This window comes from Pinus tabuliformis, chromosome 9, assembly GCF_031772625.1.
Source record: "Pinus tabuliformis cultivar Carrire ecotype Pingquan chromosome 9, CPIR1, whole genome shotgun sequence".
Classification (NCBI taxonomy): domain Eukaryota; kingdom Viridiplantae; phylum Streptophyta; class Pinopsida; order Pinales; family Pinaceae; genus Pinus; species Pinus tabuliformis.
In genome coordinates, this window is record NC_142307.1 from 136,079,507 (window position 1) to 136,098,601 (window position 19,095).

Genomic DNA, 19,095 nt, shown 5'->3' on the forward strand with positions numbered 1-19,095 from the left:
TCTCTTCTTGACAAAGAGTAGCCCACATTTCCTCCCAATCTGGAAGGGTCGCCCTACCCAGTATGCTCTGGACAAACACCTCCCAGTCTTCTGAGACTGCGTTCAAGGCTGTTCTCACCATCAATTTTGGATCTGGTGTTGCCCCTATGGAAGTTAGTTGATCCCGGACCTCCTTCAATCGACTGAGGAATGGGTCGATCTATTCTCCCTTCTGAATCTGATATGATCGCAGTTGATTTTCTAATAGCATCTTCCTCTGCACGGAAGTATGCTGATACAACTTGGTCAGGGCCTCCCACATCTCCTGTGCCGTGTTCTTCTCAGCAATATGTGGTACTATATGATCCTTGACCTCGTCAAGGATGATACTCTTAGCCCTCGCCATTACATCCTTGTACTTGTCGTTATCAATCAGGTCAACTGGGATAGGTATCGTCCTCAAGGCGAAGTGCTTGACACGATTCCTGTCTAGTACGGATAAGATTTTGGCCTTCTAGACTACGAAGTTTGAGGCTCCATCCAGTCTGTCCTGGTCTCTTACACTGTGTAGTGCTCCTCTACTTCCCTCCTGGAAGTTCTTGGTATAACTCCTCTGAGCCTCAATTTCCCTCCTGGAAACCCTTCTGCCAATGTCGAGATGCCCCTTTCCAATCGTCTGTGCAACTGCAACATTGGTCTGGATTCCTTGGCTAGAAATCCACCTCGGTAGCAACTCCCTCTACCTTGGTCTTGCCCTATTAGGTATTGTTCTGACTACAGTTCCCCACCCACCTTCACTCTGCAACTTACCCACAGCCTCCTAAACTCCAGCAAATTGAAGGTTAGAGCTCCTAGGCTCTGTGCACTCTAGGCACCGACAAATCAGCCTCCTTAGCCAACTGTGTCAGCCCTCCTGGCCTCTGCGTGGCTCTGCATGACCCTACCTTTGCCTCCCTCAACTTCTGCACTGCTTCTTCCTAGCTCAATCTTGATGACGTAGGCAATACGTCACCCCTTCCTTCCTGCTACTCTACTAGGAACAGCTTTTGTCACTCGGGACAGTTGTTTTCTACTACTGTTGCGTTGTTCGGCTGATGTCCTCAGTTCTCCTGTGATCTGCAACCACCCTCTGATACCATGGTGGAATTTCTAAGTCTGACACATTAGAAACCCCTCATGTACTTTCTGATTTATTCCTACCTACTTAACAAGTTATTTACCATGTAAATACTGGAAATAAATACAAGTACATGCTCAACACATTACAGATCATCAACTGAAATAAAACAGAAACAAGCACACAAGTGACACCGTTTTTTTTTGGACTAATGTCCCCAGAAAATCCCAATGCGGGAAAACCGGTGCAGCTATCTAAGGGTTTGATTTATTAAGCAGTTTCAAAATACAATCTGGATTCCAAATCCGGCTCACCCAACAGAGAAAATCTCGACAGTAGTACCTCTCTACTTGAAAGCAGATATTTCGGCTGAAACCCTAGATAAACACTCCGGCAGCTCCACAGCTCCAATCTGCCCCACGAAACCCCAGCGTCAACCTCTAGGGACTGCGTTAGCCTCTCTCTGGCCCTGCGTCAGCCCAATAACCCTTGTGTCAGCCTCTGGAGGCACTGTGTAAGCCCTCTGGCCCTCTGTGTCACTCACGCTGGCCCTCTGAGGCACTGCGCAGCTCCTGGCTGCCTCTGCGTGGGCCCTAGCTGGCTCTGCATCCCTCTCTCCCAGCTTCTGCGCTGATCCTCTCGGTACTGCCTCTCTGCTTCTGTATTCACTGCCTCTCCGCTGCAACTATGATCACTCTCTCAATTTTCTCAGCAAACCCAGCCCCAGAAAGTCGAAATCTTGATCTCTTGATGTGTTCTCCAAGTGACCCTCAAGCCTCCTTTTATACTTTTCACGTTGATAAATCAACGGTCGAGATCAAGTCCCTAATCAACGGCTAAGATTAGATCTAGCTTGATCCATGTCTTTTGGACCATTCTAACATAGTTTTATATTAATTCACATTAATATTTTAATTTCCCTAAGTTTAGACTTAGGGACTCCATTAAAAATATTAATTATTTTAATATCTCCCAAACTGTTTAGAATCTGCCCAAACCCTTTTTGGGTATTGGATATCTTATGTGCCTTGGCCTCTTCACCAATTTTCGTGGCTAGAGCACATCCGATGCTATCCCAAATCAACAACCTAAATCTGGAATTTACCTAAAACAATAAACTTCACTTTCAACTTTCATATCATACTAAGTTGGTTATAATTGGGTAGTAACATAAGTGACCTTAGAATCGACTCGCCTTACCTTAGGAACCCTATGTGCTACTAGGGAAGTCCCCCTTGTGTTGGGTTTGCCCCACACTAAAATGAGGGAAGTAGTTGTTTTGGTGACAATGGTAACACTTACGTGTAATAGTCAACCTTGGTACCTTGTAAGGGCTTTGCACTAGGGTGCAAAATTGTGTGATGACACCGCCACATGTGCAATAGTCTCTCCAAATATCTGAACTCAACAATGAAACACACCTCCAAACATGTAAAAGTCCATTAACACGTGAAAGAAAAAGTAATCATGTTGATCTCTACCACTATCTTCCCCTGCATGATAAATAAGATGGTGCTCAAACCAAAGACTCATACCAAGCTCCTAAAGTTCACATCAAGTACAGTACTGCTGAAAAGGGTACCTCCTAAAATGCAAAAATGGACCTTGCATTTTCAGGAGGTAACAAGTACCAAATGGATTTGCAAAAGCCCATGTGAAGTCCAAAGTTATCATTAGCTGAAGGAGGTTAGAACATGAAAAAGTACTCTCAGAAAAGCTCAAAAGCTCTCTATATAGCTACGAAAATATTACCCCTTTAAGATTTAAAGATATAGATGATGAGTTCAAAGTACAAAATTAGAAATTAACTTGAAAGATGAAATCATGAAAGCTTAGTATACAAGTAAGAATGAAATCATGGTAACGATTCATTTCAAATCATTTTTATTGTCATCAACAGTACTGCATACAGAATGAAATATGAAGCTGACAGCGATGTAGACTACCTAAAAAGACATCACCTATACTCGGAATCATTAGAAAGGTATATGTTACCTAATTTTGGATGTAATCCATAGATCCTGACGTTTCACCACATTCAAATGAAACATTTCTGTCAGCGCACAACCAATCTGGCAAACATATAAATTCATCAGGACATCAGACAAGGTCATTATGGAATGCGCAGCGAACAAAACATCCAGATTAACAGGCGATCTAGACATGCTTCAAACCAAAAACTAGTGCAACTCGCTTAATTATTGGAAAAATTCTAGTAAATATACAAAAATAAGCAACATACCTGTTGGTCAATGACTAGACTTTCATCTTAGAAGGACACGGCAGTGTCAAGTTAACCTTATGATTTAAAGAAAAAAAAAAAATGATGCAAATGGAAAAGGAAGAAATACCAAACATTAGTTGGACAGATCAGTTTGGATGTGCACTCTAAAGTCAATAATAATCATATAGACCATGGTGGCATAAAATTATTGTGTTGCTATTTACCCAACTATTAAGGATGTCATGCGATGTCTTTTGTGGCAACTACCTCTTTTTCATTAGCATATGCACGAGCACAATCAATATGTCTGTATCCAACCTGCATCAATAGGAAAAATAAATTAGTCACAAACAGTCAAAAGCATTGGTAAGAAAGTATGTAATATGCACCATACTTTATCTTGGCTCACACATTGATCGATAATTACTAAATCTCAATCACATCAAGACGATTCCAAATAATTTCAAAATTGACAATGAACTTATTGATAGAAATTTCAAGAGTTTGAACAAATGTAACAGAGCATTGGCAATTGGTGCCATTATAAACTGCAACAAATGAAAAGAGGAAACATTCTATAAGCCATCTACACCGTGTGTGTATATATATAGGGAAGCAACCCAATGACTAAAATCCCTGAAGCAATGCAGCTACATCCTCTGGCATTTTATTAGTAAAGATGTTGCTAGTACTGACTCCTGAGCCAGCTCAGATTACAAATCACTGACTGCCTGGAGGCTACAATGATTAGATTAAAATCAGGATGACACTTATTCTAGCAACATTTAAGAGCACATGCCCCGAAGGTGGCAGAGCCACAAGCTGCAAGCCACAGAGCAAACCCACCAAGATTTGAACCCGGGTCATCTCCACAGCAACACTCCAAGTTGCCGCTAGACCACAACACTCTCTCTCTCTCCTCTCTCTCTCTCTCTCCCTCTCCCTGTATATATATAGATATATTCAGCACCATACCCATTAGTACATACGTATGTCCAGTGAACTTCTACATACATACATGCAGAGCATGTCAATGATTTTCTGAACACCATTTACAAGTAAATTTTAATAATGTCGCATTTTGCTTAATATTTATTCCCAAAGAAATACCACCTATAAAAATGAATCAAATCAATGAACCATCCAAAATAGAAAAGACACAAATATAAATACTTGGCACAAAAGTTAGGGAAATTTTGGTAAAAGAAGACAACAAGAACAAATATCAAAAAGTTCCAAAAACTTAATATAAACCTGAGAATAAATGAACCAAACAATAAACCATCCAACATATAAAAAGGTAGAAATCTAAATATTTGGCACAAAAGATTACGGGCATTTTGTTACGAGAGTAAGAAGTCAAACAAAACAAGAACTTGCTACATGATATAAAATAATTCGAGAATAACAAATGTAAATTTTTATAATAAAATTACTAACCATGGGTTTGTTACCCCCCTGGTTTGCATGGGTTTGATTTTGAAAATTTTGTTTAATGACACTGTTACCCCTCAAACTAGCAAGGGTCCTAGAGGGGATCCCATAGAACAACTACTAGGTCAAGGGGCAACAATGGAGCCATAGCCCACTGTCACCTCGGCTAAGGCTCCCTGCTCTTTACAGACTTTCACCGATGGGAGGAGACCCAGTAGAAGAGGAATCACAATGATGAATAGATCAATGATTGGATAAGGAGTGCTTCTTAAAGCCTATTCACAAGAGAGACTCAATTAATAGCTTGCTTAAGAAGCAATGTAATAGGCTCTCTGGGAAGGGCTAGGAGGATACTTAAGCCTAGGTTTTGAGAATATCTCTTGACAAGAGCCTTCCTAAGTTTAAGGATTCTTGTGGAAAAATGGCTTAGATGTAATCCTTGTAGAATATGAGTTACAAAGTTGTGAGACCACAAAGAAACCAAGTGGACCCAAACTAGGTCAAGGGTATGGAGTTGATCACTCAAAGAAGGGCTTGACCTAATTGGGGAGGAGAATAGGATCAAAGGGCTAATTTTCTCTTGCAATGACCCAAGTGAGGACACTAACCTCAATCAGCCTAGGGCAAGAGATGGTCTCGTGGCTAGAGCTTGTTATATCTCAGGATTCCACTGTCAAAATTGCTTGAAATTTGGAGGACCCCTTGAGCAAACTACAACGTAGTAGTGGACCAATTTTCAAGGTGTTTGGATGGCTACAAAGAGATTCGTTTGATGCCCTAGGTGACCTTCTAGGGTTAGGCCTAGAAATTGGAGAAGTGAAGAAAAGAGGGGTAAATTTGACCACCAAAGGGATATGAGGATCAGTGCCTTATTGATTGGGCTTAATGGAGTCAAGATACACATAGAACATGATTTTTTGTGAGCTAAGGAGCCTTAATTGATCTTTGTTAGCCTCTCCAAGGGCAGCGACTAGATCAATAGAGATTTATACTTCAAATTTGCCAAACATGAAGTTTCGATGCTCAAAACCTATTAGGTGCGTATAGGAACATTCACCCACCCTCTTCAAGTACAACGAATGCATTAAATCACTTATTCAAGGTTCCCAGAAGAATTTCGCATTTACTTTAACCCATACAAGAATAATGATAACCATAACATGCAGTAAACCAGTAAAATAACAAGAATAGCATCAAAATTCGACTTACATGAGAGAGAGAGTATATCCATTCATCAACTTCGCATTAAAAAGAAGCTCCAAAGACAATAGCGAAAATCCAAACCTCATAGTGCATCAAGAAAAGCTCCAAAATTCATCCCAGCAAAAAGTGCGAAAATCTCTTAAGAGATATCAATCCAATCCAAGTGATGATGATCAAAATGAATCATCTCACTTCTATTTATACAATCACTAAGGAGTTCAATTTGCCTAATTTGGCCTAATTGAGCCCCAAATAATAAAATAATGTGCAATAATAACATCCCTTGGTGACAAGCCCACCAAGATAGCTCAATAACATAATGATAAGCCTCTCAAGAGGGTCGAATGATCAATAAAGTGAGTCGTTGGGCCTTTGAGGAGGCCTAATGAAGTCCTAAGTGTGCCATGATGTGAGAATGGACCTCAAACATAGTGGACAAGGGTTTGGCCCCTTATTATCCAAGCAAATCCCTGTGGTGTCGCCAAGTGGGTGTGGAGGGCACAAGGACATCCTCATGGGTTTCCAAGTGGATCAAAAGTGCCTGTAAACCATCTATAAGGGCTCGGATAATGACATAAGTCCTCATCTGGACCCCGGATCATCTATCAAGTGTATGGTGCATGTGTGAAGTCATTTGGGCATTGTGAACCAGATGCATCATCCTCATCCCAAAGGTGGAACACAAGCAATCAATGAGTGGTACTGGGGATCCATGAAGTATTCTCTGCAATGGGTGGAGGCCCATGGCTCTCAACGATCACCCTACAAGCAGTGTTTTTAAAACCGGAACCGGTGACCGAACTGGTCCACCTAATGAATCGGTTTACTGACCGGAACCAGTCTAACCGGGACTGCTTTGGTCTAAACGAACCAGTTTTAGAAAAATACATTAAATAATTGATTTTTAATGAAACAAAACTATTTTTAAGATTTAAAACCATGATTCCAAGCCAATAGAGACAAAATATGCAAAGTTTGCTCATTTATATACCATGTAAAGGTGAATATATCGAAATGGCACCGAGTGCAATACATATCATCGACAAAATAGCAAAATACATAAGAAATGAGGCTCTAAATGGCCTATAAAGTCCAAAAACAATGTTGCAAGCTATGAGGCCATTGGCCTACTACAAGTCTACAGTGTACACATGATCAATCATAAAGTTCATCACCACTACTAGCCACAGGATCATCATCAAGAGCTACATAGACATCATCTGGTTCAGAGTTTGAGGATGCCTCAGCCTAATCTACAACCTCAGTAGCAATGCCACCAATAACAATAGAAGTGGACCTAATGGAAGCACGAGTTTGTCAACCTGCACAACTAGTGCCTTCCATTGGTTCTTTGCCTTTCGTTGATGCCGCTACTGATCCTGGTTCTGATGCTGCCACAAAATCTGCTTCATCCCCCACTAAAGCCATGTCGATATCAAAATCAGCCTCAAACACAAGATCTTCAATCTCCTCCACCCATTCTGAAATTGGATCAATATCGTCCAATACAATGGGATCTAGATCAGGTGCTTTGTTCATCATTTGGTTCCTCCTCAGTCGAAGGTTGTATTGCATGAACATCGAAAACAAGATCATTTAACTGTTTTTGTTCCTTAAAGGCTTGGAGAGGGCGTTTTTGGAGGGAAAGCACCCTTAATTTCCCTCTAAAACCCCTAAAATACCTTGGAAAAGCATCATTATGGGTCCTCGGTGGGCATGGCAGGTAACCAGCCGGTTTAGGACCGGTTAGGACTGGTTAGACCGGTTTAGGACCGGTTAGGACCGATTAAGTCAAATTTTTCGCCACACAGCCTATTAAACCTGGTTTTTTCATCGGTTCCAATCGGTGGGCCTGCTACCCGGCTGATTAAACCGATAACCGGTTAGCTAGGCCAGTTTTGAATGCCATGCCTACAAGTATCAATGTGGCCCTCTGGAGGGCTAGGACCCTATCTAGGGAGACCAAGCCCCAAATGGAGACACACATGCAATTCTACATAAGATCCAATGCGTTCCCCTGCCCTCCAATATAACAAATCATTAGAATAATCAAGTAAAAGAGCATACAAGTCATGGAATCAATGGGGCACTTCATGGTGGCATGCCCTTCCATAGCGGGTTTTGGCATTTACAAGTGTCTCCAAGCTCAATAAGTGGGTTAACCAAGGATCCTATTAGGTGGTTTCATCCTTTAAAGGGGGGAAATGTCCATGGTACATCCTTCAAGTGGTAGGTGGTAAATGATAAAGTAATGGAATGGAGTGGGGATCATGGGAATCATCCAGACCACATGTTATGGTTCAAGGGTAGCTATAATAAGGGAAGCCCACACCAGGGTATATGAGAGTAGGAGGGAGCATATCGTGGTACATGAGTTTCCTCGAACTTTGTTTTTCCACCCTTCTTCATATGCCTTTTGTCTTTGATTGATTTTTCTTCATAATTACCCGGGGCTCTAGGGGATGAGAACATGATGTGTAGTATATAGCAGTGGATACCAATGCCTTTTGCCTTTGATTGATTTTTCTTCATAATTGCCCGAGGCTTTAGCGGATGAGAACATGATGTGTAGTATATAGTAGTGGATACCAATGTTGCACGAAGCGGGGACGAAACGGGGACATTTTTTGGAAGGGGGGACGCGAAAGCGTCATTTTCCAAAAATCTAGGAAGCGAAGCGTCTCGGAAGCGTCTACTATATATATATAAAAAAAAAAAAAAAAATTATATCTTTTTGCATTTATATTAAAAAAACATCCAAAATACCAAATTAGTTGTAGAAGACATGAAAAAATGCATATTTTTACATAAATCAAGATAGATATGGCATCCATTGTACATCAATGATTAATTATTCCAGCATCAACCATCTACAAACTAGATTCCTCTTCTCTTGTCTATCCTTTGCCTTTACTTCAATTCTACAGGGATTTTAGTCAACATTGCCTAATTTGATCAAACAGCTTAATCCAAACCTAATTTTGATCGAACAGCTTAATCCAAACCTTATAATATGGTAGAGAAAGCTTAACATGCCTGATCAATGATTTTGACTTGAGTGAAGGGTACATAATTGCTAAGGTCATGACAAAGGAGTTCAACAATCAATAAAACCAACACTGGGGTACATATAGGGCTTGTTTCTCTTGATTAAATGCCAATCACATGCCCTCATACATGATATAATCCAATGAAACACCACAATCCCATTGATCCTGAAAACTGTTAAGTCTGCTGAATTTTGAATGGGATATGAAATTCTATTTCTACATATGAAGTCTGATGAGGTTGGAACCACTCTCAAACATCCTAAGTCATTTCATGGTAATGTTAAAAATTTAAGAATTTAACAGTACCATTAGGAAGCATCAAGGGGTACCTTGGGAGTATTCGGAAAGTGTAGTTCCCCACAGAACAGTTCGAAATTTCCAAAAACCAAAAAAACCCAGCGGAATCGTTCGCCTTCTCTCGGATCCGTTCATGATCCGTGGTGGATACATGCTCGAACCTCCACAGATCCGCACTCGATCCTTTCCGGATCCGAGGATCGGGAAATAGGAACCGCAGATCGGGCAGTAGGAGTCGCGGATTTGGCCCCCACAAATCCAAATTTGCAGGAATCGCCAAAAAGAGGAGGAACTGCAGACCCGATTTTGCGATCTGCGGTTATGTCGAAGGATCAGTGGCAGATCCGTACGGGACGTGGATCTGCCTTTGGATCCTTGGGGGGGACGGTTCCTGCAACACTGGTGGATACACCCTTAAAGTGGGGCGGTTCATCGCCCACCAGGGGTTAGGACAATCATGGGTTCTTTAATGATGGAGGGGGTTCATCTAGGGCCCATAGGAACCAGGGTGATGGCCATAGATAAGGGGTAGAGTTCATGTTTGGCTTTTGCCCACATGCTAAATTTGTATGTCGCAGCCACCTTTTTCATTTTGTGGTACATTTCCTGTTGAGAGTGGCCCAATTATGCTTTTTCTTTTCTTTTTCGCTGCATCAGCCTCTGGGGCATCATTTCAGGCCCGACCCAAGGTGTGGACATGGGGAGGGGGAGGCTAACCCTTTTGTACCCAGTGGACACATGTGGACCCGGATAGGAGAAGAGATGAATAAGGCCTAAATGAGTGGAAAGAGGTAATGTATGTGATGTCGGGCAGTGGGACCACACAACCAAAATCGGGATTTCCCATGTAGTGCCAACCCTAAGCTAATGGCCAGTAAAAGAGATCCCACGGGACTAAGATACAAGGCTAACCATGAAATCGGGCAATGGAGACAAGTACAAACCTAGCCCACTCTTTCCATTGAATACCCCCATCAATCCGTGCCCCAAAGTGCCCATGACAAGGAAAATTACTCAACTATACCAATGAAAAGCCATACATTCAGGGTCAGGAGACCCACCTTAAAACATGTTATCATAACAAGTGGGTGAGAGACCACATAGCTGGCTCAGGTGGTGGAGATAATGGCAGATCGAGTTATCTGGTGGCTGCAAGGGGTTTTTGGCTTCCAGCTAAGGACCATCTAGGAGAAAAAAAAAATTCTCTTAAATACACTACCCCACAAGTGGTGGGTAATAGACACCACTCATGATCCTGAAAAGCAAAAGGATGTAATGAAGGTTAGGGAGCTAGAAATCACATTTTATCCCAAGGGTGAGGCACTGCCTGTAAATTTTGACTTTACACAAGCTACAAACCATTATAAACAATGCCAAGAGAAATGCATTTGCATCTAAGTTCAATTATATGAGAATTGTGAGAGCTAAAATACCATCTATTATTTAAATTCACCTTAAAGGACCTCAAAAAAGGAAACTGGAACCAAGACATTACTTCTTGTAAGCATACTTCAAGTATTTCAATGCAAGTCGTTTAGGTTTGATTAGTCAACTTTCAAGCACTTATGGTACCATTCGTCTTACTTGAGCATATAAGACATGAAGGAAATTCACCATTTGCATTAAGACTTGTTAACCCCTAGATTTTCCCCCTTACAAATCAAGAGGTTTAATGACCAGCACATTTCGCCAAGCTGATGGTTCAAAGACATGCAGTTTCGGTTTTGCTTGGTTTGAGGGTTAGTTCCTAGGGAGACTAGTTGCAGGATTGATTCAATGATGATTCAGGGACAAATTTTCTTTAGATTTGAGAGAGTTGCTAGTTTTAGCAGTTTTCATACTTTGTAGGAGACAAAATTTTGGGGCTTGTATGATGACACTGATTACATATTCGAAGTCCTTATGAACTCAGGATTCCAATGAGACTTCTTTGAGTGACACGCATGGCACTTACTATTTTTAGCAGGGAATCCTTGCGAGATCTGAATCCAATGAGTTGTTAATTTTCTAAGTGCAATATGGACTAGCACAATATTTCTGAAATACTGATAATTACTTTTGATGTTGATCTTCTTTTAAATTATTCCAATATATCATTTAGCAATTATAATTCAGAAATTCAACCATACAAGAACAGTAAAACAATAGAGATCACAATGCACAAAGAGAAAACAAGATTTACCATGGGAAATCCCAACGAGGGAAAAACCCAGCAACATTTTCAATAGAGATATTCTTCTCACAACAAGAGACATGCCAACTTGATCAACCCCTCCAAGTCAAGCCTCCCAATCTGATCCATAATTTTGCTCTACCTGATCTAATCCTGAATTTTGGCCCTCTTGCAACTGTCAGTTACCCCATAATTTCGGCCCCTGCGACTACCCAGAAATTCAGCCCCCTGCAACAGAACCACCCATAAAAGCTGTGATCCAGAAGAAGAAGGGACTATCCACACATGCGAGCTTGAGAGAGAGCTAATTCATCTTCTTTTCCATCCTCCTTGTCCTTCTTGATCTTCGCTAGGATGGCCACAAACTGTCTTCACAAGAGAGTGCGAATTGGTGCCAAGAGAATGAAGTCGAATTGCCTTTATATAGTATCTTCTAGGTCTAATGTGTGTGTCCTTTGCCCTAGGTCGATTTGACAACTTTGAAGTTGTTACCCACCACCTGTGGGTCACACCCATAGGAGAAATTTTTCTCCTAGATTGTCTTCAGCCAGCAACCCCGTGCAACAACCAGATAGCTCAATGTGCCATCAACTCCGCCACCTTAGCCAGCCATTATGCACCCTCACCCATCGGTTATGATCATATGTTTGAAGGTGGGCCTTCCAACCCCGAAGGTATGGTTTTCATTATGTAGTTGGGTATTTTTGCTTACTTATCATGGACACTTCTGGGCATGGATTAGTGCGGGTATTCAACAGAAAGAATGGGCTTGGTCTGTAATCCTGTCCCCTTGTCCAACTTGGTGATTAATCTTGTATCCTAGTCCTGTGGGATCTCCTTTATTGACTACTAGCTTTAGGGGGAAATCTCATTTTTGGTTGCATGGTCCCACTTCCCGACACCACATACATCACTTCCCTCCACTCATTAAAACCTCTTTTCACATATTTCTTGTCTATGTCCACATTTGTCCATCGAGTCCACAAGGAATTAGCCTCTCCCTCCCCTTGTCCACACTTTCAGTCGGGCCTAGAACAATGCCCCAGAGGTTAATGCAGCTAAAAATAAATTTAAAAGCATAATTTGGCCACTTATAACAGGAAATGTACCATAAAATGCAAAAGATGGTTGGAACATAAAAATTCAGCACGTGGCAAAAAGCCAAACATGATCTCTACCCCTATCATTGTGGTCATCACCCTAGTTCCTAGGGCCCCTTATGTGATCCCCCTACATCATTTAGGATCCCATGATTGTCCCCACCCCTGGTAGGTGATGAATCATCCAACCTTAAGGGGGTATCCACTGCGATATCATTCACATCATGCTCTCATTCCTTGGAGCCCAAAGCAATTATTAAAAGAAAAAAATCAATAAAATGCAAAAGGCATGTGAACTCATGTACCACAATTGCTCCCTCCTACATCTATACACCCATGTGTGAGCTTCCTTCATTATGGTTACCCTTGTACCACAGCATGTGGCTTGGAGCCTTCCCCTGCTACCCCACTCTATTCCATCATTGTTTCATATGACACCCACCATTTGACAGATGTACCATGGACCTATCAATCCCTTAGAGATCAAAACCACCTAGTAGGGTCCTCGATTATCCTCCTCCTTGAACCTAGAGAACCTGCATATTCTAAAGCTCATTATGGAAGGGCATGCCACTATGAAGTGCCTATTTGGTTCCATGATTTGTAAGCTCATTTACTCAATTGCATTGATGGATTGTTGTACTAAAAGGTGAGGAGATGCATTGGATCATATACAGGATTGCAGGTGGGTCTTCATCTTGGGGCTTGGTCTCCCTATACAGGATCCAAGCCCTCCAGAGGGTCTTGATGGCACTTGTAGGGTGAGCGTTGAGAGCCATGGGCCTCCAACGTAACAGAGAGTAGATAGTCACACCATGGGATCCTTCAGCACCACCTATTACTTGCTCGTGTCCTATTTATTTTATGATGATGATGCACCTCGACCACCTTGCCCCGCTGGCTACACACTTGGCAGCTTATCTAGGACCCAGATGGGGTTTTGTCTCACCTACGGAGACAAGGGAGGGCTTGCATCATTGTTCCAGCCCTTATAGTTGGAGCACTGGCTTGCTCAATTTAGTTGGAGACCGATGAAGATGTTCTTTGTGCCCCCACGGCCACTTGGGAGCACCAAAGGTTATTTGCTTGGAGATTAAGGGGCCACCCCCTTCATCGTTGTTATTGAAGCCCTCCTATTCATTATGGCACATGAGGGACTTCATTTGGCCTTCTAACGGCCCTTCTAGCTATTGTATTGTCATTTTGGCCCTCTTAAGAGGCTAATTATTCATATTATGGAGCTATTTGGTGGGCTTGTCACCAAGGTAGGGTTATTTTGCTCATTATTTTATTGTAGGTGCATCATTAGGTTAAATTAGGCCATTCGAATTACTCCAAGGCTCATATAAATACAATAGAGCCTCATTGTAACATTCATCGTCACTTGGATTTGGGACGTATCTTTCTAAAGATTTTGGACCTACAATTTGTGGAATGATTTGGATGATTAAATGCATTTTAATGTGTGGAATATTTTCGCTATCTCTCTTGAAGCTTCTATTTGGCAAGTTGATGGATGGATATACTCTTTTTGTCATGTAACCACTCTTTTCATGCAAATTTCATAATGTTTCATGTCTAATGTATGGAATGCTATGACATGATTTTACTTGTGCCCTAAAATTAATGTGAATTTCTAAAACACTTGTAATCTTTGCTCACTGCATATGTTATTCATCTTGGCAAGAAGAACAAATTTTCCTAGGGGTGGGTTGTGCACCTTTTACCCTGAAACTCCATCAAATCTTGCATATCGAAGTATAAAAGTCTAAACTTGTCATGCAGCTGCATCCATCAATAGTGAAGCTGCTTCTTTAGGCCTCCTTAAAGAGCGAAGTTCCCAAATCTTGGTCATTTTGACTCCAATATTCCCAATAGCCAGGCATTGATCCGAGATCATTTATGGTCAACCCTAAAACTACTTTTCTTTCACCTTTTTCTTATTTTTCTGCCCTAACCCTAATAACCTCCTAGGGCCTAGTGCTAAATGGATTTGGCTAGTTCAAATCAAGTATGAGTTGGTCCCCATGTTGCTTGGGAGCGGGAGCAAAAACGAGAGCAGGAGCGACCATTTTCAGAAGCTCCCGGTTTGGGAGCGAATCCAGGAGCGATTTTTTTTAAAAATATATATATATTTTATATTTTTTAATTTTTGATACATATATGTCAACAAAAACATGTAGAATGATGAATTAGACACAAAAAACATAGATTGATCATTGAACCATATCACATCAATCTTCTAGAAATTATAATTGTCATCAACCATGTCCACAAGTTAGTAAAATACATATTACAACTGCAACATATTGAGTCTCATGAATCATGATTCATCAAATTCAATCTTAAAGTTTCAACTTCAAGCTTTCAAAATTGAAAATTCAATAACATTTATCATCATTGATCACCAAAGTTGTACTTGTAAGCTAAGTTTAACCATTACAAGAAGTAATATCTTAGATATTTCTAAGTCCTAACTTCTAACTGTTAACATGATATGAAATGTTATAAATTTATAAAATGAAACACGAATAATGAAATGAAATGAAACAACTTTAGTCTTTCACGAAGCATCATATTCATAATTCACAAGCATTGCCAATGAGTTAAAATTGCCAAGGCCCAACTTCAAACTTCAAATTTTCATTGTCACAGTGATATATTGTTTACAAAAAATATCATTATGATATGAAAGAATCAAGAGTCAAGAGTCAAGGACTCAAAACTCAACAGTTATGAAAACTAAAGTCTAATAGAAACTAAAAAAGACAAGTAAACTGTAAATCTACATGTGGCCCTTGCCACGAGAGTCTCCAGGAGTATGAGCAGGTCGTGGTGGTCTTCTAGGAGTCTCCCGCACAGACCGACGACTAGAACTAGAACCTCCACGTGAGGGTGTAGATGGAGCTGACGACAGCAAAGGAACAAGACTTGGACCTCGAGCACTGCTACTGGATGGTGGAGGTGGAGGTGGAGGTGGCATGGCTGCTGCAACTGCTTCATCTTCATCCCTTACAAGTTCCTCTTCCAGTTCTTCAATATGTACAATGCCATCCTCCAAATTGTCATCCTCTAGGTGATTGTCCCAAATTTTTATATGTGGGATCCTCATAAGCCCGATCACAGTAATGACTCAACAACCTCAAGTTGTAGTACACATAAACCAAGCTTTCTGCTCGGTTTTCATTGAGTCTGTTTCTTTTCACATTATGTATGTAGTTGTAGGTGCTCCAACACCTCTCTGCAGAAGAAGTATTTACAACCTGTGAAAGAACTTTTTTTGCCAATTTTGGCAAAAGTCCCTAGCCGCCATATGTTTCCCACCATGTGAGAGTATCAAATCTATCTCTGTCGTCCATTGCATGGAAGTTACCATACAACCCAGTGCCACTGAAGTATCTGCCTATTTCAAGGCGCATAGCTACACATTCCTCCCTGTCAGGTACCAACTTTTCTAATGCTTCCAAATATCCTCTAGTTACCTCTGGATCTAAATGGGGTTTGGTCCTAACCCCACCCCCTGCTGCAGGTTGGCCCAACCAAGATGTAGAGTAGTATTTTGGCGTAAGGATATACGCCAAGCAATGTAGTGGCAGATTAAGTCTATTCCACCGTTCACACACACAATCGCGAATCAGTTTGTACAAGTCGGGATCTCTGTTATGAACAATATCTTTTATTTGCCCCAACATGGTATCCATCTGCTCATACACCTCGCCAATCACTGGTTTGTCTGTATCTGCAAACCAAATCATGTGATAAATGGGCTTGGTGAAATCCAATACTTGCCTCACACTTGTCCAAAACTTACCATCAAGAGCGGCCTCCTCCACCATTTCAAAACCTCCCCTGTCAGCTGCATTTGTAGCCCTTTCCTTTAATACCTGCCAATGTGGACTTGATACCATGCTAGCCAATGACTCTCTTACCTTCAAAAGGCGCCTGAAGGTGAGGTAATAGCTACCAAATCTGGTCTTCGCAATCTTCAACAACTCCAATCTCGAGTGACTGCGGAAAAGGCCATGGGTATTGCTATGATTTGTAATAAATTTTATCATTTGTTTGCCTTTCTTGTACAAATCACCAATCCATTGGTATTGTTCATTTTTGTTCTTGACAATATCATGCAACAAAAGGTTCAATGTGTGAACCAAACATCCAGACCAAAATATGTTGGGGTATTTATCCTCAATAATTGCTCCCGCTGCCCTACAATTAGAAGCATTATCATTGATGACTTGGATGACATTGTATGGCCCAATACGGTCAATTGTTTCAAGTAATGTTTCTGCAATGTTGATGGCGGTCTTGAACTTGTATAAGTAATCATGTGCAGTTAGAAAGATGGGACCACTAACAGACACAGCAAGAACACTTACCAATGGCTTGCCTTTTACATTTGTCCATCCATCAGATACAATGGACACCCCATGGTCAGTCCAAGAACTTGTCATTCTATTCAAAGAATGTGATATTTTTGTTTTTTCATGATCAAGGCCAACGATTGTTGCCTTGTCATACCCAGGGCTCTTGTATCCTTTAGGGGCATCATTTATGGCAGAAACCATTTCGTGCCAATAAGGTGAGCGAAGAACATTGAATGGTATCCCACATGCATAGAGAAACCTGTAAACCTTTGAATCCACATCATTCCTACACCCCTCATCAAGGAAATCTGATATGGTTCTACACCTTAAAGATGATGACCCTATGCCTCCATATCCACTGCCTTGGGAGGATGCTGAAGGAGTTCTTTGTGATTGTGAGCTTGGTTCAAAGAAACCCCTTGATTTTTTTTATTTGTATTGGGCTTCCTCCTCTTCCCTTATGTATTTGGCTCTATCCGCTACTGACACCGCTGTACAAGTTTTGATTCCTATTTGTTTGTCCCCATCCCATGGCCTTTTCCCGCAGAGGTGTCTTCTAGCACGGGTGTATGAACCTATGTAATCAGTGTTGCAATGGGGGCAATGAAATTTAGTGGTTCCACCCCCTCTCCCTGTTTCAACCCTGTTAACATATTTCCACAATGGGGTTTGGTCTTGTTTAGTTTTTTGAGGGTCATGTTCACCCTCCTCCAGCTCCTCCTCACTGGGGTTTTCATCAATTCGACTTTCTCCAGCTTATTCATCCCCCTCTTCAGTTTGGCCCCTCCATTTCCTACTCTCCAGCACCATAATAACCATAAAAGGGACCAAGAAGAGGAAAATGCCAAGAAATATAGCTAGGTCCATGGCGTTTGATGTTTGTAGGGTTTTGAATCTGCAAATTAATTTAATTTATTGGGATTAATTAATTTAATTTATTAATTTAATTTAAATTCATGATTTTTAAACTAAATAAACTAAATTAAATTAACCAAATTACTACCTAACTAAATTAAACTAACTAAACTACTAAGTTACTTACCTCTGCAGGCTTGCTCCTCGCTCCTCAGTGCTTGCTCCTCGCTTCTCCTTGCTCCTTTGCTCTTGCTCTCCAACAAACTCAACTCAATGAAGTGATAATGAAGTTTTTTTAGGCCCATTGGGCTTTTAAAACATTTTTTTTTTTAATTTATTTTTTTTTGAGGTCCGCAGAATTTTTTTTCCGCCAGATTGCTCCTGGCGCCGCCCGAAACGCTCCCGGAGCGATTTTTTAATGCCCGGGAGCGATCAGGAGCGATCGCTCCCCGATTGCTCCCGGGCTTAAAATTTCGCTCCGAGAGCGACGGAGCGACCGCTCCCTACAGCGCTCCCGAAAATGGCAGGGAGCGCAAATTTTTCCCGTCCGGGAGCGATTTCGGGAGTGTGCTCCCGAGCCGCTCCGAAGTCGCTCCCGCCCGGAGCGCGATTCGGGAGCGGGTTCCGGGGGGGCCACTCCCCCGCAACTATGGTTGGTCCATAGTTATGTTGGGGTGTCCTCCAGGTCTCCACAAAATTTCAAGTTATTCCCATAATTGAATTTCGAGAAACGCTAAGCCCTAGCTCCAACACCATTTTCGTCCTAGGTTGCTTTGGTTAGTGGCTCCCAAAGGGTCATCTCTCGCTCAAAAACTCAAAGGAAGTTCATCTTCAAGTGCTTTTTCTCATCCTTGTTTGGCCTAGTCGCATTGTTGGATGATCATCCTAAACACTAGGTCTTGCTTGAATCCCCTAGGTCTCTCTCTTGTGATCCGAAACCATTACAAATCATCATTTTACATTGCCCTAAGAGAGGTGCTTTCCCATGTCTATGAATCATTGATCTAGGTATACTCCTTGTGTTGAATACCCTTTCACCTAGGCCTGGGCCTCCTATCAATAACCCTTTTTGCTCAGCCCCTCTCTTGCTTTTAAAGCAAGCAAGCCATTATTTGAGCCTCTCCTTTTAATGGGGTTTGGAAATCACATTGTACATTCTTATTGACCTCAACATTCTAGTGATTTCCTTAATACCAAGACTCCTCCCATCGGTGAAAGTCCATAAAGAACAGGGGACATTGACTGAGGTGACAGTCAGTCATTGTCCCATTGTTGCCACTTGATCTAGTAGTAGTC

At 41.5% G+C, this 19,095-nt stretch overlaps 1 protein-coding gene across 5 annotated transcripts in view; it reads right to left on the reverse strand.

The window, feature by feature from the left end:
* Positions 1-19,095, reverse strand: part of LOC149147469 (NADPH-dependent aldo-keto reductase, chloroplastic-like) — a 118,820-nt gene that overhangs the window by 32,711 nt on the left and 67,014 nt on the right. For all 5 annotated transcript variants that reach the window (XM_089445257.1, XM_089445260.1, XM_089445256.1 and 2 more), the window contains exons 3-4: positions 3,588-3,638; positions 3,092-3,168 (exon numbers count right to left, since the gene is read on the reverse strand). In XM_089445257.1, coding sequence (XP_089301383.1) covers positions 3,092-3,168; positions 3,588-3,638 — 128 coding nt within the window. The remainder of the gene's footprint in view (positions 1-3,091; positions 3,169-3,587; positions 3,639-19,095) is intronic.